The 20,622-nt window shown below is 40.6% G+C and overlaps 1 protein-coding gene and 1 long non-coding RNA gene across 2 annotated transcripts in view; one reads left to right on the top strand and one right to left on the bottom strand.

Annotated features, from left to right (window-relative positions):
• Positions 1 to 475: 475 nt before the first annotated feature.
• Positions 476 to 4,385, top strand: LOC132587297 (uncharacterized). Its single transcript, XR_009556413.1, has 3 exons — positions 476 to 625; positions 2,556 to 2,672; positions 4,162 to 4,385. It is a non-coding gene; the product is annotated as an uncharacterized LOC132587297 (long non-coding RNA).
• Positions 4,386 to 7,000: 2,615 nt separating this feature from the next.
• The window catches only part of HAAO (3-hydroxyanthranilate 3,4-dioxygenase), a 58,580-nt gene continuing 44,958 nt past the window's right edge, over positions 7,001 to 20,622 (bottom strand). Inside the window, exons 8-10 of the mRNA XM_060247485.1 lie at positions 17,218 to 17,286; positions 10,405 to 10,487; positions 7,001 to 7,684 (exon numbers count right to left, since the gene is read on the bottom strand). Of these exons, the coding sequence (XP_060103468.1) occupies positions 7,606 to 7,684; positions 10,405 to 10,487; positions 17,218 to 17,286 (231 nt within the window). The 3' untranslated portion in view covers positions 7,001 to 7,605. The remainder of the gene's footprint in view (positions 7,685 to 10,404; positions 10,488 to 17,217; positions 17,287 to 20,622) is intronic.

Raw genomic sequence — 20,622 nt, forward strand, 5'->3', positions numbered from 1 at the left:
CTTGTTTAACTTTCAGGAGACCTCTTCTATTCAATTATTTTTTGTATGACTGCTGCTGTTGCTGCTGCTACTATTACTACTACTATCATTATTAGATTGCACATTCTCCTAGTACAATTTATTGTGTATGCATGAGATCTGGGCAACTTATACTGCAAGTTAATTGATTTAGAAGAGTGCAACTCTGTTTAGGACTGCACTGTTAAGCATGTAAATGGAAAACTGACCATTGTGATGGCAGGTTTTGTTTTGTATTCCATTTTTGTTGCTGAAAGATAAATTCTGCAACACAGAGGTTGGTTGCACAGGTCACCATAGCTCTGTACATGGATCTGCTCCATACTCTGTTCCTTGGCCATAAATAGCTAATATGCAATGTCATGGTCCAACAGCCTTTACTTCCATTTACCTTCTAAGGACAGAATGTTCTCTACACTACTTCTGTGTCTGAGTCATCAAAGGGATTTTTAAAAAATCCAGTTAGTCTACCTTACTGGATGTAACAAAGGCTAGTGTTTTTCCCTCTGTCACTTGGGCTTTGCTATGGCAAACAGTCCTTCTAATTGCAAAATGCTTCCTGTGCATCAGATCCTGCTCCTTGTTTTCTTCTGCCTAACACCAGGAGGTAAGTTCCTGGATAAACTTTAGTATGTGGTAATGCTATTACAGGCTTAAGATGCATTAAAAACGAACAGCTTGGAATCTGTCCCCCCCCCCGCCCCCATACTCCATAAATATTTATATAAACACAATAATAAAGAACTGCAGCCAAAATTTTTAAAAGGATTCGGAGGGAATTAACCTTTTTTGTGGAAAAATTTTTTTGCAAGTCAAAGGCAATTCACCATTAGCTATAACTGATGATTTTTAAAAAGTTAATAGGTTGTGCTGATCAACATAAGACCTTTGATGACAGCTTAGAAAATCAGGATCGTACATAATATCATTTTAAACTGAGTTATATCTATCTAAATCCATGGAAGTCAATGGTCTTAATTCCACATAGGATGACACTGATAAAGAATTATCAACAGCAGCTGCAAAGCTGAACCATGTTAATTTCTAAAAGGAAATGAGTTTGATGCCTAAAAAATAAAAGGAGAAAGAATGGCATGGAACCACTGATTATGGGGATAGGAGAATGACTTTGCACCTATTGACAATGAGAATAGACTGATGTAAATAAAAACTGCATAAGAGGAAGAGATAGTTTCCCCTAGAAAACTATGAAGGATAATAGAAGCCCACTCACATCTTTGGGAAGGGAAAGAAAGATATCTTCAGTTAACTTTTTAATTAATTAAAAAAAATAAGCAAAAACAAGAACAAAATTTCATGCTAGCATAGAAGAATTACCCAGATTAGGATTTTTTTGGGGGAAATGAATTTATAAAACAATGAAGAATCATCCTCAAACAGACTTGTCCCCCACCATATTTGAAATAAACCTGTAGATTTGAGTCAATGCCTTGTCTGTGATGATCCCTCATCTGGCTGTGACAGCACAAAGAAAAGGATCTGAGACAAAATTATGAACCAGTAGAAAGAATTATATGGAAGATGGAAATTTTTAGACATGCTGGTCCCAGATGTTCTAGAGCTTTATATTTAGTGAATTTTGTCTACGAATAAACCAGTAGTAAGTGGAGGTCTTGAAGAAACTGTCATTATTTGCTGTCATCAGTCATTATTTGTTATTATTAACAAATTATGAGGACCACAACCTCTGGAGGACTGAGCTGCCAACCTGTTTGGAAAGTGACTAAATCAACTCTGGGACACCAGGGATATAGTATGAAATAGCCTGTACATCATCTTTTAGAGTTATAGATACCATAATCTTAAACTGTTCCTATGTTTTCTAAATAATGCTTGTAACCCACCCTGAGCCCATTTGTGGGAAAGGTGGGATAAAAAAAATAAAATCAAACAAACAATACTAGGGGCAGGGCTTTTTCAGTCCTGGCCCCGACCTGGTGGAATCAGATCCCTACAGAGATCCAGGCCCTACCTGGCTTATTAGCCTTCGGTAGGGCCTGTAAAACGGAACTGTTCTGCCAGGCTTTTAGTTGAGACTGCGGGCATCTATTCTTGATCTGGTTGGCCTCCCCTGCCAGCACTGTCACCTGAGCTATAAAATAGAATGATATCTGCCATCTCTATGGGATATCATGATGTGAGACAGCCAGGCTGGGCAATATGTAATTACGGTAAATTTTCTGAGTGTTGTTGAGTTGTCTGTTTATAAAATGTTTTTATTGTATTTTATTGTTTTATCATATGTTGTACTCCACCCTGAGCCCTACAGGGAATTGGTGGAATAGAAATATGTTAAAATAAATAAATAAAATACAATAGTTGGATATATGCCATGTAACTCATGCTTATAAGCAACCTTGCTACTGCATTTCAAACCTGTTGAAGTCTCTAAACCTGCTTTAAAGGCAACCCCATACAAAATACATTACAATAGTCTGATGTAGGCACAATCAGTCTATAGATAACTGTGGCCAGATGATGCTTTGGGTATAATGAAGATAATTTATCTTTTGTAGCAGATGCTGTTAGATGTATTCACTGCATACCCAAAGACCGGGAGGGATCGTGTAATTTAGGAATTTGTGAAATCAATCCTGTAAAAGAAACTTGCCATGCCCTAAAAATGTATTCATGTAAGTAACCTAAGTTGACCTCATAAGTTCTTTAATTGTCTAGTTCCACTTACACAGACTACACTTCATCCTTCATTTCGACTTCCTTGTATTTGATAATAAAATGATAGGAAGAAGAAGAAGAGGAGGAGGAGGAGATTGGATTTATACCCCACCCTTTGCTAACTAAAAGAGTCCCAGAGTGGCTTACAAATCTCCTTTCCCTTCCCCTCCCCACAACAGACACCCTGTGAAGTAGGTGGGGGCTGAGAGAATTCTCCCAGAATTGCTCTTGAGAGGAGCAGTTATGAGAGAACTTGTGGCTGACACAAGGTCACATCAACAGTGTATGTGGAGGAGTGGGGAATCACACCAGGTTCTTTCAGATAATAGTCCACACACTTAACTACTACATCAAACTGACTGCAGAAATGTCCTCTGATATCATTCATCAATTGGGAGTTTATAACCTTTCTACAACAAATACAGTAAACATGAAAACATGCTGCCAGTGCACATTTCATGCTGAGAAAATGCCATGTCAATATGTCCCTCTCTTTCCTGAATTTTGTGTTTTGTTATTGAAACAACACTGTCTCAATTGCACCAGTGAGTTCAAATCCTTTGTTTATTTACATTATTTATAGTCCACCTTTCTCACTGAGATTCAAGGCAGATTTTACAGTGTAGGTTGATGTAGTCAATAGGATGGGACATGTAATCAGCAGTGTAATAGGATTAGGAAGCAGAATTTTTTTTTAAGTGAAAATCTGGAACAAAACTGAAACAAAAGCATAAATATTAGCTTTGCATATTAAATGATGCAGAAATTACATAACAGGATAATACATGTGGTTAACAGATAGTATGTAGTATCTATAGTAAAGCCTAACTGAACCCATGCATTTTGAAACTTCATTTCAGGGTGCTGGGACAATTCACTGCTACAGGAGGTGGTGGCAGCTATGGGCATAGACAGCTGCAAGAGGGGATTGGATAAACACATGGAGCAGAGGTCCATCAGTGGCTATTAGCCACAGCATATTGATGGAACTCTGACTGGGGCAGTGATGCTCTATATACTAGGTGCTTGGAGGGACAACAGTGGAAGGGCTTCTGGTGTTCTGGCCCCACTGATGGACCTCCTGATGGCACCTGGTTTTTTGCCCACTGTGTGACACAGAGTGTTGGACTGGATGGGCCATTGGCCTGATCCAACATGGCTTCTGTTATGTTCTTATTGGCTCATTATTGGCGGGTTGTGTCAGTCCCACTTATTGTATGTCCTAAAATAGATCCCTTCAATATCAGGTCTGACAGAGTTGCAGGTTAAAATCATCCTTCAGCTGCAGACCATACTTTGCTTGTCCCATCTCTAGCATGAGAATCAGTTTTTGCAAAAGAGAGCAAATAAACAAATATGTTGTAAAGCAGATTGGAATTTTCTGTGGAGTCTTATAAACTACTGGAAATATTTACTTTCCCTCCTCTCTTCCCTTCCTCATTTCAGATGGGACATCTAATGAGCTCATACTTCAAAACACATTTCTAGACTGCAGGAGGAAGGAAGATGCAAAGTGCGGTGTAAAGGGCAATGTGCCAGGCAAACGTATCTATGCTGAACATGCCTGTTGTGCAGAGGGCACCCTCTGCAATGGAAATTTATAGATAAAGCTGAAAGCAACCTGAATATCCTAAACCCACACAAACATATGTATGCACTACCCAGTTTGCTTGTCTATCGTACTGTCATGAACTCTGTGACCTCGATGGTATCGCTTCTTGAACAGAGTAGACCTGAGAACTTGCTTTTAGTTTTCAAATTTGCAAACACATATTTATTACTGTTTCAGCATTGTTCACACTGTCCCATCCTTGAGAAACAGATTATAAATAAATGGCTGTATGTCCAGACTAAATCTTACAATAAGTAGAACACATTATAAGTTCTTGAGAAAGTGGCATTCAGTTCTTAGAGGAGTGTTAATCACATTGCATGGTTTAGTAGTGTCATGGTTTAGTGGAGTCTTGTGAAGTTCACATAACTGGGCTTGTATAAGGTTTGTTGTTGTTCAGTCGCACAGTCAAGTCCGACTCTTTGCGACCCCATGGACAAAGTCACGCCAGGCCCTCCTGTCTTCCACCATCTTCCACCATAGGGAGGGACGGTGGATCAGTGGTAGAGCATCTGCTTGGTAAGCAGAAGGTCCCAGGTTCAATCCCTGGCATCTCCAACTAAAAAGGGTCCAGGCAAATAGGCGGGAAAAACCTCAGCTTGAGATGCTGGAGAGCCGCTGCCAGTCTGAGTAGACAATACTGACTTGACTGAGGGTCTGATTCAGTATAAGGCAGCTTCATATGTTCATATGTTCATCTTCTGAAGTCTGCTCAAATTCATGTTTGTTACATCAGTAACGCTGTCCAGCCATCTCATCTTTTGCCATCCCCTTCTTCTTTTGCCTTCTGTCTTTCCCAGCATCAGGATCTTTTCCAATGAGTGCTCCCTTCTCATTTGGTGGCCAAAGTAGTCATACCCTAAAAACACCCAAATCTGAGAGAAAGTGTTCAGGAAACTGTTTGGTGGTAATCTTAGAAATTTTATTTTATCTTTTAAATTTAAGATGGATGGGTTAAAAGATAACATGTGTTCACTTTTTTCCGATTTCACTGATAGATGCTATTGTCTTTTGTGTCACAGCGATTCTTTTAGATCCAATCATTTCAAGAGTAATCAGACTGTGTTTAAATAAGAATCTTTAATTGAGTGGTCTTTGCCTGAGATGCAATGAATAAGCTTCTGATGTCTTTTCAGTCAGAGGGCTGATTAGCTGTTTTGTGTAAGTGTATACTGCCATCAACTCATAGCTGGCTTATGGCAACAGCATAGGGTTTTCAAGGCAAGTGAGAAACAGAGGTGGTTTGCCATTGCCTTCCTTTGCATTCTTCCTTGGTCTCCCATCCAAATACTGACTTTGCTTGGCTTCCAGGACAAGACCAGGCTATATTATACCACCACATCCTGATGATCTGGTACAGATGGATTAGTATGGAAAATAATCATCTCAGTACAGTCTTGTGGTTTAATGGTTAATGCATTGCTTTCAAAAAGACAGAAACTCTGGGTTTCTATGTGCCTATAAATGCTTCCCCCATGAGTGGGATAATACTCTGTGTCAGTACAATCTGGAGCGTATGAGAATATGAATTCCCAGTCCATGTGATTTGGTGGACAAAGAACTTTAAAACACATGTTGAAGGCTTAGAGACCTGAGCAGGGCTGAGCATGAATTAATTGCTCAGGAGATTCACCTTTTTAAACACTGTGTATAATTTCATCCCCTGCTAGGGCTACTGTTTTGGACTCAATAACCACACTTCCCATACTGCTGTCTTCTTTGGTCTTCTCTCTGTTTGGGGGTGGGGTGATGGGTGGAGAACAAATGTTTATTATTTTCTCTCTCCTTACCACTTGTGTTGGGAACCTTCATTGGCGAATGATGCACTGCAAGAAGAAGGAAGATGAGAATGATGGAGTGTCTTCTGGTATGCCCCAAAGGCCTAGATATTGAAATCTTCTGACGGTATAGTGACTTTTGCAATAAGAACATAAGAGAAGCCGAAACACATATATATATACATACTGTGGCTAATTGCCAATGATGGACCTCTGCTCCATATTTTTATCTAACACCCTCTTGAAGGTGGCTATGCTCGTAGCTGCTACCACCTCCTGTGGCAATGAATTCTACATGTTAATCACTCTTTGGGTGAAGAAGTACCTCTTTTTATCCATTCTAACCCGACTGCTCAGCAATTTCATCGAATGCCCACGAGTTCTTGTATTGTGCCTTGAGTTCTTTCACTGTATCAATTGTGGCGGGAAGGTCATGCCGGAGCGATGAGACCTTATCTGCAAAAAAACTCACAAAAAACTCACAAAAGTCGCACACAGCCAATTTCCAATTCTCTAATGTTTGGCTTACCTTGTGGTAAGGAGACTGTTTACAGCAGGGGTGGCCAACAGTAGCTCTCCAGATGTTTTTTGCCTACAACTCCCATCAGTCCCAGCCATCGGCCATGCTGGCTGGGGCTGATGGGAGTTGTAGGCAAAAAAAAACATCTGGAGAGATACCGTTGGCCACCTTTGGTTTACAGGATGGGCAAAAATCACTCCACTGCAGTTTTGGTGTCACTTGATTGAAAAACAGCCACTTGAGCATTCCCAAAAAATTTTCTGTGGGAAATAATAGTAGACTGATGGGAAGGAACAGGGAAAAGTTCTGTAAAAGAAGCCACTTTTACTTTTTGAAGAAAAACAAACACTACAAGGAAGGATGAGAAATGCAGAGTTTTTAGATGAAAGGTAAGACATTTTTATTCTCAGTCAGTCACTGTAGGAATGAGAAAATACATACAGCATCATTTTTGCTTATTTGCTTATTTTTAATGGCAGGATCAGTTGGAGTTTCCTGCTAAACTGCTGATTGACTGCCATGTTAAGAACTGGTAGAGAGAAGTGCATCTGTACAGAGAATTGCCTACTTTGGGGATTATGTAGAAATTGAGCTCCCTTTATTCAATCTGCATGAAAATTAAGGAGTCTTTAGGTTACAGAGAGGACTGTGTGCAAATTTGATGTCATTATCTTTAGAAACATTATCTTTATAAACAGCTGGCACAGACCCTCCGATACATTCCCCATTGAACATAATGGTCCCAAACTCCAGAACTACACAGATTTAAATCCCGAACTGGTAACATCCTACCTGAACATAAGCAATCATTGTAACCCTTCCCCCCAGCCCTGATCTGAAATTATAACAAATTTTCTATAGTGCAAGCCCCTAACACACATATTTTGATCCCTTTGTTAATTGTGCCCTTTTGTAAAATGACAAAGTTAACATTTTTAGTAAGAAATTGATTCATCTATCTTGTCAGTAATGTATTGAACTCAGGCATAGGGTCTTTTCTGCTGTGGGTCCTGAACAACATGAAGAGCAATAGATCCTTCTTCTCTCTTCCAATGAAACCTTAAAAATACGGAATAGCACCACAAGTTGTTAGAATATTCATAACTGAAGCAAAGACATTACAGATAATACAATAAAATGAAATCTTATATATGATAAGACTGATGTGCCATGATGTTTAAAACTAGCCCAGTTAATCTTGTCAGTTCCACTGTAAGCCAGCAATACTAACTCAGCAGCTTTTTCATATATGCTGCCTGTGGCTCTTGTGAGCACTGTTTCCCAGTGTGGCATCTGCCCTGTGTTCCAGGAATATGAGTAACGCCATAGCCTAGTACGGGGTTGTGGTTGCTACTGCAGGGACTGGGGGACAGGTAAGCTGCAAGCTTCCCTGAGTGGTGGGCCATGGATAGGTATAAATGTGCATCTTCTCCAACACCTCCTTCTACAGCCTCTGCACATCCATCCCAGCATTCAGACAGATGTTGGTGCTTATCTTTTAGGCCCTTTATGGACAGGAGCCTGCATATCTTTGGGACCGCCTCTCCCCATATGAACACACACACACACACACTGGTTCTGAGGTCTGCTGCTCAACATCTTTTCATAGCCCCTGGTCCTTAGGATGCCCGGCTGGCTTCAATGAGGGCCAGGCCCTTTTGGATCCGGGTCCCTACCTGATGGAATGAGCTCTCGCTGGCGATCCGGGCCCTGAGGGACTTGTCAAGGTTTTGCAAGGCCTGTAAGACAGAGCTCTTTTGCTAGGCTTTTAATTAATCCAGCAGGCATCCTTTGAGAGCCATCACTCCCCCCAGCATTTCACCATTATGGTGTTATGTTACACTGTTAGCCATTATCCACATGCTGCTGGGGGCTTTGCTGCCTATGTTTGTAAGATTGTTTACCATGCTGCTCCTGTTTTGTAATGTCTGTTTTTATGATATTATTTTAACTCTGTTCTTTTACTGTTGTAAGCCGCCCTGAGCCCACTTGTGGGATAGGGCAGGATATAAATCCAAAAATCAAATCAAATCAAATTAAATTGTATGGAGGAGACAACACCAGCAGCAGAGAAAAGAGTAAAACCATCATCCGGCAGTCACCAAGGAAAAGGATGGGGTGATGATTTTACTCCCCCTTTCCCACAGACAGTTGGCCTTCCTCCTGTTGCCTTGGCAATTTGTGTCTCATGCTGAGGACAGAGCAGGCAATGGGGGAAAGCCCTTCCCTGGCTCTAGATAACAAGGGGTGGCTAAGGTGGGGCGGGACAATGGTGGAGAAGCACAACATGCTCAGAGGTACCTTTAAAAGGTTGTTGTTATGTATTTAATACAAAACAGTTATTGCATATGTGTGTTTGGTAGGGGTGGTGTACAAGGCATACAATAGTCATGTGGCTCTTTGGGTTGATGGTAAATGCAAATCTGGTTCTCCATGAGCTGAGGAGTATCACTGTATTCATTGGCAGATAGCATTACACTTTTTTCTTAGGACATTTATTGCTGGATAATAGCACTTACAAGAGCTTTCAAGTGTGCTGAGTGGTTCTGTAATGTCACCAAATACATCTTTCTCTCTCCTCTCCTGATGCTTTCCTCCTACTCAGAATATAATTACTAATAAATGTTATACTGGACACAATAAAAAGATTTACAGGGAACATTCTAGTTTAATTGAACAATCAGTTACACAGATTTTTGCCAACATCTGTGGAAGTGTTATGTTGCAGTCATTAGATCAGATTGCTATGGATGAGCAATAATTTGAGTAATTTGAGTGGACTGATATATAACAGGATTTGACATAGCTGACCCTAATCAAATCTTCAGGCATCAGTTCCCCTTCACTAAGTTAGACACAGCCAACTATAAAATATACCTAACAGATTAAATCTGAAGTACAAGGGGTCAGTCTGCAAAAGGAGGTAACACAAATGGGAAAGACCAAAGAATGTTTGTTTCAACTGGACAGGACCTGGAGAACCTGCACATCTAGCTACCAGGCCCTACAGTTAGGACTGCACTGTTGCCTGTCTGCCTTGTGGTGTTTCTTCCTGCATCCCAGCTCAGAAGACCAGAGGTGTAACTATCCCAAAGCAGCAGAGGATGGTTTTCTTATGGTATTATCTGCAATGGGAAAGGGTGGAATATAAATTGCCTAAAATAAATAATTGAATGAATGAATGTACTGTAATTGTACAACTACATGACACCATCTTTTATTTGGGATTTAGCTTGTGCCACAAGTTAACAGTGTTGACCACTGTTGATTTGCAGGACATATCATTTAACAATTTAGTACTCTCATTTTTTATCCCAGCCTTCCTCAAATGACCTTGTGAAATAAGTTGTCTGAGGACTAAAACAGAACAAAAGAAATGTGAATCTCTTACCAACCTCAATTTGCCTGGGGACTGTACAGGAAAGGGAAAAGCAGTTTAACTCATATAACTGCCACTCAATTTCACTATTTAAAATAGAGCTCACAGCTGTGTTGTTCCCATTTTGAAGTAGAAAATATGTGTCCTTTAAAAAACACTTCCCCTCCCTTTTGAAAAGCTATTAACAAAGCAGGGAACCTGGTCTTCTCAGCTTGGGCCCTGAAAAATAATGACTGGCCCAAGGTGAGCATAATGATTCAACATGGGTATTATTTAATATTTCTATTTATTATAAAATCAACAAGCAGATAGAACTATAATGCATCAATACCTTTAAATGAAGAGAAAGACATGTCAAAATACAGCCACCCACAGGTAGAATATATGGTTTTATACTCACTTAGTCTGTACAGGTACTAGAAGACTGTCTCCAGTAGCTAAAGTCAAGGATTTACCATCAGTAGTAACAACAGATGCACCTTCCTGAAAGGCAGGAACAAAGTATGTACTTTTTTTCCACCTCTCCAGATCTTTCCTCAGTGCTACAAGAATAGAGTATTCACAAAGTAGGAACTAAATTACATATTACTTTATCTATCAATCTAAGTATTAGCAATGTAACGAATCTGCAAGACAGTATCTGGAAAATGATGTACAATAATACATGGAACAGGCCTGAATGAGTTATAATCTGCCAGTGACTTCAATGACACTCTACCGTTGTAGAACAACCATCCATTAGCTGTCTGATAGGGACTGAAGAAAAGGAGGACAAAAACCAGCCCCGTAGCCAAAACATTTTGGGTGGAGGGACCCGGGAGATGAAAAAATTGGTTGTGGGGTGGGGGCTGCAGGGCTTGGTTGCTTCTTCCCTCCAGTGGCCAGTTCACCCAGCCCCAGCTCTCTCTTGCCCAGCCATAGTAAAACACTTTGGTTGATGGGTTTTTTAAAAAGTGGGTTTAGTTCAGACTGAGGTCTCTGTAAATGCACATGGAAGGAGATGATTGGAGGTGCCAGCACTAGGAAGGAGGGGTAGAATTATTAATTTATTTGATTTATATCCCGCCCTCCCCGCCGGAGCAGGCTCAGTAAGAGGGGGGAGGGAGGGGAAGAGTTCCCCTAAAGTGCTTGACACTTTAATAAATAAAAAATGGGGTGAGGGGGTGAAGCAGGGGGTTATTTTATGGTGTTCTTCTCTGTTCTAGACTGTGGATTTCTGATCCAGCCCCAGGCACTCTCTCTTTCGCTTGCTGTTCCTCTCTCACAGTTGCTCTCTCTCCCCTCCTCGCTGTCACACGTGCTCTCTCTCTCTGCAGCTCTCTCGCTCTCCCCCTTACCATCGCTTCTCTATTGCATACTCTGTTGCTCTCTCTTGCTGCTGCTCTCTCGTGGTTTCTCTCCCTCTTGCTGTAGCTCCCTCTCTCTCTGTCACTCTTTCTCGCTGCTGCTCTCTCATTGTTTCTCTCTCTCTCTTTTGCTCTTGCTCTCTCTTGTGTGCTCTCTCTTTTGTGCTCTCTCCCTCCCTCCCCTTTCCTTGGGTCCAACTGCGGGGCCCTACAGAGAGAAGGGGGGGGTTAAATAGAGCGGCCTGGCTCCCCCGTAGCTATGGGCCTGCAAAAAATTTATTGAGGTATGCTAGACAAAACCAAAATGTCTTCACTTGCTGGAGGAGGGAGGTAGACTTTCTCTTGGGAGAAATTTTAGGTGCCATGACAGAAAAGGCCCTTTCATGGTTCACCAACCATTTGGTCACAGATGGCAGGGACAACTGAAGTGGGGTATCTAAGGATGATTGGAGTGAGTGCGTAGGATCATATGGGAGAAGGTGATCCTTAAAGTATGTTGGTCCCAAGCCATACCAGGAGAACCTATGCAACTTGCTATTAGACCATATAGACCACAATACTAGCACCTTGAATTTAGTCCCAAAACAAATTGGAAACCAGTGCAGGTGGAACAAGATGGGAGCATTATGGTACCTATGACCCACTCCAGCCAACATTCTGGCTGCAGCATTCTGTACCAATTGCAGCTTCTGCAAATTCTTCAAGGGCAGCTCCACATACAGTGCACTATAGTAATCTAACCTAGAAGTTACTAAAGCATATACCATAGGAAGGGCCGCAGCTGGCTCTCCAGCTGAAGCTTCTGAAAGGCTTCAATGGCCACCACTACCACCTATTTATTCAAAATGAGGCCCGATTTCAGGAGCTTCCTCAAGACGCCCTGAGCCTGCCTTGGCGGGGAGGGCAGGATATAAATAAAAAAATATTATTATTACTATGAATCCTCTGCCTGTGAACCTGCTCTTTTAAGGGTAGTGCAACACAATCTAGAACAGAGGATAACTCATTTCCTGGGTCAGACTTTCCCCCTACAAATAGTACCTCCATCTTAATAGGATTAAGTTTCAGCTTGCTAGCCATCATCCAATCCAAAACTATCTTCAGTCCAGACACCTGTTCTCAGTTTCTTCACTCTACCTGGGATCTGCTGGTAGTGTGAAATAGAACTGAGTGTCATAAGCATATTGGGGACAGCTCAGTCTGTATTTCCAGATGACTTTTCCCCAGTGGCTTTACATAGGTGTTAAAAATCATGGGGACAAGATGGAACCTTGGAGAACCTCATAGGTCAAAGGCTAAGGGGCAGAGCAGCAGTCCACCAGCACCACACTCTGAAACTTAACCTTGGGGTAGGAGCAGTGTAAGCCAAAATGCCCTCAAAACGAAGATGGGGAATTGTCATGTGGGCACCTGGCTTAATCAGGATCTTTTACCTGTGTATACAGGATTCCACGTCCAGAAATTAAGGCTTAAAAAATATTAGGGACTCTATTTAAGTAAAACAATTAAAATTTATTCCAGAAAAATATAGGCTTCCATACAAGATAAAATATTCATAAAATCATACATACAGTCCTAAGAAAAATAGAGAGAGAGATAGGGAAACACATGGGTAGACGAACAGGGTGATATTTACCGATCGTATTCTTCAAGGAAGGCTCCAGTGGCGATGAGCGAGGAAGTGGGAGAGGGGACCCGAAACTTGGCCTTAGAATCGGGGATGGATCTAGACAGTGGAATTGGGATACTGCTAGAAGCACACATGTGGGGAGCTGTGTTATAGGTTATATAGACTACTTTGAGCCCTTAGGGGATGGGAGGCACAGGGGTGGATGACCGGTGGTCAGCTGGTACATGACCTCAGAAAAGGGGAGGCTCTGCAGTGACCATAATGGTTGGACCTGCAGTAGCCAATAGCAAGTTAATTGGTGGCGCCTAATTGGGTGCCCATGACTGACCAACGAACAAGCTTGGTCCAGGGGTACCTGGCTGGACTTTCAGGTTGCAATGGACCAGGGTGAGGCTCCAAAATGGGGAAAAGAATGGGGGAAATTACTGGGTGGAGATGTGCTTGAGTTTACCAAACTTATCTAAAAAGGTGACAATAGATGGCCAAATTGCTACCTAAGGTAACACCCAGTTTACACAAAGGAACTTGGCTCTGGCTGAAGATGGTCTTCCTCTTGTTCAGTCTTCTTCTTGGCACCAGTCTTTGTCTTGAGTTCTGTTAGACAAAGGCTTAGGTGGTCTGGCAGGATCCACGCCTAAGATAAGCTTGATTGCCTTATGCAGAAGTTGAAGCAGCTGTTGGATATGGAGCCAGGAAAACAAGATGGATTCTGGTGGTGTTAGCCTTTGGTTCATGGAAACAGACTGGAAACTGTTTGCCTGTACAGTTCATGGTGGTGTGGCTTCTTCCACTGCAGTGGCCAAGATTGGGCATGCAAGGAGCAGCTTGGAAGCTGTAGTTCTGGCTAACACCCATCCAGAGATGTAGAATGCTGCTGCTGCATAGCTGAGGCTTATAATATCCACATAAGCCTTAGAAACCATGGGCAAAGTCCACTTCTTAGAGCAGATGTGTGCGAGTCAAAACTCCAGGCACCCTGGCAACCATACTGGTGATCACGATGTCCATGTGTATTAAAAGTAGGGGGCTTTTTCTTACAGCAGAACTCCCAGTGCCTTCCAGTCCCTGTCTCAAAAGGTGATCTGGAAGGATACCATGATAGATGGTATTGAAAGCTACCATGAGGTCTTGGAGCATTAACAGGATTGAATTGCCCCATCCATCTATTGGTGTATGTCATCCTTCAAGGTGACCAGGGTTGATTCAGTCCCATATCCAGGCTTGAAACCAAACTGGAATGCATCTAAACAATCCACTTGATTCAAGAATCTCTGAAGCTGACCAGCCATCACTCATTCAGCCCTTTGCTCAAGAATAGCGCATTTGGGACTAGATAGTAATTATTCAACTGTCTTGTTTCCAGAGTAGGTTTCTTTAGAAGTAGCACACCATGGCATGCTTTAATACAGGAATGACCACTCCATCTCCATCTTACAGTCTCCCAAACCCAGTCCACCAGATTTAAGCAGCCAGGAGGGACAACACTTGTACAAAGAGGTGGTAGGTCTGAACTTCCCAGAATCCTGTCTACATCTTCATACTGCACAAGCTGAAAGGCATCCCACACAACTGGATGAACTGGCACACTGGGACCATCCAGTCCTGTACCTGCTAATGTAGAGTCCACGTTAGAACGAATGAGATTTTATCTGCAACATGCTTAGCAAAATGACCATAACAGGCTGCAGAGCAATCCACCTCCTCCTGTTGGACAGAACTCAATAGGCCACTGACCATCCAGTAGAGTTTTCAAGATCTACACTGTAGGGATGCATTGGTGGCAGATTAGTATTACTTCTTTGCTTCCATCATGGCCATAGAGTAGGCTTTCAAATGAGCTCTAGCTTATGCCTTGTTAGATGAATCCTGAGTCTTTCTCCACTGTCACTGTAACGGTCCGACCCCTATGACCGAGACCAAGCAGGCCGTTAGAATGGTGGCTCAAACAAAATCCAAATATCCAGGCCCCAAAAGCGGATCCTGGGGTAAACTGCCACCAGGCTGGACTACTTTTTACACTCTGAGATCCCAGCCCAACCTCAGAGTTTTATCCTCTAAGACCGGGGGAAGCCCAACCACAGCAGATGTGGCCGGGAGTTCCCCAGACAAGGTATTTTTTCTTATTTGGTAGATTAGGCGACCTTCGGGGCGGTCGAGTAAGCTTTTGGCATGTTGCTACAACCCCCCCCCCCCCACAAAGCGACAAGAAAGCTCTTTTTTAAAACCAAAAAAGAGTTTATTTAAAGATAGGCTTAAAAATTATCATTAAGAGCAGTGAGCCAAAACAATAACGTTGCAAAATATACTTAACTAAAGGCACCATATGGTTCCAAAGAAATCAGGCAACAAAGTCCATTGAATCCACAAACAGAGAGCCCCAGCGTAGAGTCTAGGGTTCCAGAGTCTAGTCCAATCGTCCCGTAGAGGGCCCAGAGCAAAGAAAAAGGTAATCTTTTATTCTTAAGGAGCCCTCGTGGTTAGATTCGAAAAACCCAATCAGAACTCAACTCCACAAAATAACATTAATGAGACCCAGATAAGGGTGTCAGCCACAGGTGTCTCCCTTCAGTTCCCTGGGCAACAAATCTGCAGGTGCATCAACTCAAGGCCCTCTCTAATGGGCCTGACCTTTAGGTTCTAGGGCTTTGCCACAAGAAAAAATAAAACATTTAAAAATTTATAAGCAGGCCTCAAGACTGCCCAAACTTAAAATTTAAGAGGAACCATATATAATCTTGGTCCACAGCATTACAGTCACTCTAGCCCTGTCTTTTCATCATCCACAGCCCCTTAATGAGCCAAGAGGTTGCTTGGGCTCATCAACTTAAGAGAGGGTGCCTAGATGCAACTGTATCCAATACCTGGTACATTTCCCCATGTCTGACATCAATCAGGGCATCACCAGGAGCACAACCATATCACCAGGAAAATCCCAAAATGCTGTTCAAAAACCTACTGGATCCATCAGGCTTCCCATCAGATGATTTTAATAGATTCCCCCACTGCGGTGATGTTTTGTTACCCCTGTAAACCTAAACCCCCAGCAAATATATGTTTCTGTTTTGCATCTATTCGGGCACATTATTGTATTATTTCTGGTTGTAAGACACCTCAAGCAGAGAGAGGTGGCCTATAAATTTCCTTAATTAATAAAATGAATTCTGTTTAGGATTGCACTGCTGGATTTTCATGATCAAGCATAATTTATAAATTCACTCATTGCTCCCAGGTAATGTCTCCATGACTTCAATTTAAGATAAAATCTTCTGCAGCCATTAACTGAAAATGTCTTTGGAACTTGTGAAAGTTCCATTGTGTAATGAAATCTAAATGTGATGTTGGGAGTTCCATGAATTTTATTACTATTTTTTTAAAAAAAAATCATGCATCCTGATTTAGACTGAGACTGTGGTACAGAGAAGAGGAGGGAGGTTAAGTCATTTTCTTGGTACTATTTTCCCAACAGAGCTATTTTTTTTACCTGGACAGACATAAAGTCCTTTATTATGACTGGTATCAGGACCTTTATGTTGGTCCAGCCATAGAGAACAGAAGCCCCACAAAGCTCCTGCAGATCTATTAAATGACACAAGAAGGCAGCTTAAACCCAATTTCACTCTGCATTGTAGTCCCAATTCAAACCAGAACCCTACATACCTTCTTTAAGAAAAATACTTGAAGTTGGGAACTCATTTGTGGAACTCTTGGATTCAGATCTGTTGGATTTCTTTGATGCTCCCTCTCCAGTGAAAGCTTGTAGCTCATACATTTCCCATAATTATTCCACAGTCATCAGCAGTCTCATTAGTAGCAGGAGAGCAATAGGGAGGAAAATTACGAATTGCATTTATTTGTTTATTTCAATGATTTGCATACTGCCTTATGATTAGAAGGTTCTTGAAGCAGAGCACAGGAATAAAGATAATCATGAAGTCAATCAATCAATAAAATCAACCACAAATGCTAAATATAAAACATTAAAAACCACAATGATTAACGTTTAAAAACACTCAAATTAGCGGCCAATAGTAAAATATAATATCTTCCATTTATCATAGAATATGGGGATTGATTTGGTTGTCCCCTTGAAACATCCTTTGACTTTGCTGCAAATTCTGGGGATGCTTCTGGATTGTAGCAGAATGGATTCTCTTTGTTGGCATCAATGGACTAGTTGTGTTTCAGAATCATTTAAATACAAGACTGAGCATAACCAATGAGAACAAACATTACATACCATCTGCCATATCCATATATCTGCATCCTTTCCTCTCTCTTCAGTTATTCCTGGTCCAAAAATTATAACCTAGAAATGAATCAATAAAATACAGTGTGATTTTTATTAATGTATTTGTTACCATGAGGAATTGTTTGCTGTAATGTGAAATGATTTGGCAGATATACATGTCAGTCAGATATAAAGAAGAAAAGTGGACTTCCGGTTTTAGCAAGACGAGGTGGTCACATTTCAAGCCATCAGGGCAGGAACAGATCAAACCGAGCGGGTTGGGGGGTTCTAGGACCCAGCAAAGCTCCCATCAGAGGAGCATTGCTAGCAGAAGGGGTCTTGGGGAGAGGCACAGGGGAACTTCTAGGTTCCTGGCTTTTCTACCCTCCCTTTGCCCCATCCGCATCGCACGCCATTAGGTGAGAAAGTCTCAGCTACCGGAGACAGAGGTGAAGGTGGAGGGCATTTGTTGAAAGTAAATTAAAGTAACACAAAAACGGAAGACTAAGAGGAGACGAAAGGGGGGAAAAAAGGACAGTATATACCTGAAGTAAGGCGCTTTTTGTTTTGACTGCAAATTGGGCTTGGCTTGGTGACGTATGTAGAGTGTGGCTGAGAGAACTACTTTGAGAAAACTACTTTGTGGCTGGCAAGAGAAGCAGAGGAACAAAGTTGGAGGAAGAAGGAAAGGAGGTGGGCAGTGGCAGCAGCAGCGGATTTGGCACTGAAGGAACAAACTAACTTTTTTTCCCCCTGTCTCACCTCCTCTCTGTGGCTAACAAACACCATAATTGGTTTCTTTCTTTCTTTTTGAAGTATTCTACTTTTTTCTTGTTAAAGAACACTGAAATGTGATTTAAAACACTGTATCTCTAGCCGAAGGGCGTGGAAAAGAGAGGAGACGGAAAGTGACAACCCTGTTAGTGCAGATGAATATTTGGAGCTACAAGAGTGGAAAGACCTCGAGTTAGAAAGTAAATTTCTTGAAACTTGCCTAAAACTAAGGCAAAACATTGCATGTAAATATTGCTAAGTGTAGTGGAGATCGGAAGGGAGAAAATGTATAATGTTAAAGAAGATTTGATTAGTACTAAGGATTAGGTGCACTATTCTTTTGGACTGAGAGCTGTAGAAAACAGTGAATAGTTCATTAAAAGACTGTGTTTGGTCAATATGATATAAGTAATTTGGAAGAAGAAATTTAAAGACTAGAAAGACAAAAAGGGGGCAAAATGGACAAAGAAGAAGAGGAAGAAAGGGGAAACAGAAGGGCTGAAGGAAGAAAGAAGAAAGGGAAGGGAAAGCAAGGAATTGAATGCTGTTTATAACTGTATAATTTACAAAAGTGTGTGAATGTGTGTGGGTCTATGTAAAAGTGTATGGCTAATGAGAAAGGATTCGGATGGAGAATGAATGAAGAAGTGAGTGTATGTAGTCTGTAAGAAGTAGTGAGTGGCGTGTTTGAAGGGGTTAAGTGGTGCAAGAGGAAGGCAAATAATGAATAATTATTGAAATCAATTGAACATGAATCATTATTGCTTGGGGAACAAATTGATTTAGACTAGTTGGTAAGGGGATACTAAATCTCTGTATTGGTGTCTTCATTCTATATTAGTATAAGATAATTTAGAATTCTCCTGCTTGACTCAAAGATAGAGGGAATCATGTTGTCGCAGGATGCTCTCAAAATATTTCAGTCATCTTTTGAAGACTTTTTTATGGGGGCATTAAATCAGATGCAGAACAATTTAATGGAACAGATAGGGGGATTAAAATTTAAGCTTGATGGATTAGAAAATGGTTTGAAGGATATAAAAATGGATATGACAAAGTTGATGCAAACCAAAAATTCTATTGATACAAAACAACTACTAAAGGAGCAAGGTACAGGAGACTTTGAAATTAAACAGGAAGAAACAGAGAATAGGATTACTAAATCAGACATGGATATGATAAAATATACTTCAAGATTTTTAAGCATATCAGAAGAAATAAATGAAGATTTATCTTGTTTAGTAATGGAAACATTGGCCCCTATGCTGGAGAAAGAACAAAAAAAAGCCGAGAGGGAAATTGTATATATATATATATATATATATATATATATATATATATATATATATATATATATATATATATATATATATATATATATATAGTAAATTCTCTAAAGCTAAAAAAGAATGGTTCACTTAGAGAAATACATTCAAGAGACATAAGGAAACAGATCAAAGATGCAATTTGGAGAAGGGAAAGGGAGCAACTTATTAGATCTAGAGGTCAGAAAAATAAAATAATGAAAGAGATATTATGGATAATTAGGCATTTAATTCCAACATCAAGAGAGGTTTTAAATAACTAAGAGAGAAATTGGCATAAACGGAAGAAATACCAAAAAATGGAGGATTCATCAGGATAGAATGGAATTTATCAAAATTAGATAATTGGGTGGTGCTGCTGAATGGAATGCCAAAGCAAATAGTTAATTAGTGGGGCAGGTCATATAGATGGTTATAGTAGTATGGAAGTAGTAAGGTATTATGTAAGGTGTCGAACATCAACGATAAAACATCTTTAATGAGTTTTTCCATGGGTGTAAGTGAAAAGGATAAATGGGTTTAATTTGTAATGCAGTAGTGAAGGTGAATGTGTTAAATGGTGAATAGAGATAATGGAATTTGAATGTATATATAACAGTGAAAAAACACTGCCTTCGATCTCTGTTTTAATAATAGGGTTTTTTTTGTTTGGTTACGGGCTTGTACACAATATGTATTAATTCAATAAACTATAAATAAATATTGGAAAAAAAAGATATAAAGAAGAAAAGTGAACAAGCTATATCTGTGTACCTATCTGTATGCCTGTATGCCTATTTAAAACAAATTGTGAAATTCAAATATTGATCCAGTATTGTTAAATAATTGTCAAGAATTCTCCAAGTAGTGAATCAGAACAAAAAATACCTATACTTTAATAAGAAGTCTGATACTTATTACAAAAGGTCAGTCACTTCACTGTTATCATAAAACAATGGAATTAGCTGTAAAGGAATTGTAATGGAATTGTTACAATTTCTAACATTAGGTAAGGCTACTATGAATGGAAATAATTTGTTCTGGAATAGTTTAAATGAGAAACAAAAACCAAAATATTCACAAGCAGGGGTCATTTTGTAGAAAAAGAGATGCCAAAGCTCATTAGCACAACTCATTTGCATATGGCACACACCCCTGACATCACCGGAAGGTGTACTAAATTATATCAGCTCAGCATCTACCTTAAAATGCATCTTGAATTATAATTCTCATAATACAACCTTCCTCCCTTGCTTTTTAAATTACTTTCTCCTATGTGGCCACAGTGGCATGATGAAGATTTCCATCTGTCTGCTTTATATGTTTTGGTTATTTT

The sequence above is a fragment of the Heteronotia binoei genome, chromosome 1, assembly GCF_032191835.1.
Source record: "Heteronotia binoei isolate CCM8104 ecotype False Entrance Well chromosome 1, APGP_CSIRO_Hbin_v1, whole genome shotgun sequence".
In the NCBI taxonomy this organism is placed as follows: domain Eukaryota; kingdom Metazoa; phylum Chordata; class Lepidosauria; order Squamata; family Gekkonidae; genus Heteronotia; species Heteronotia binoei.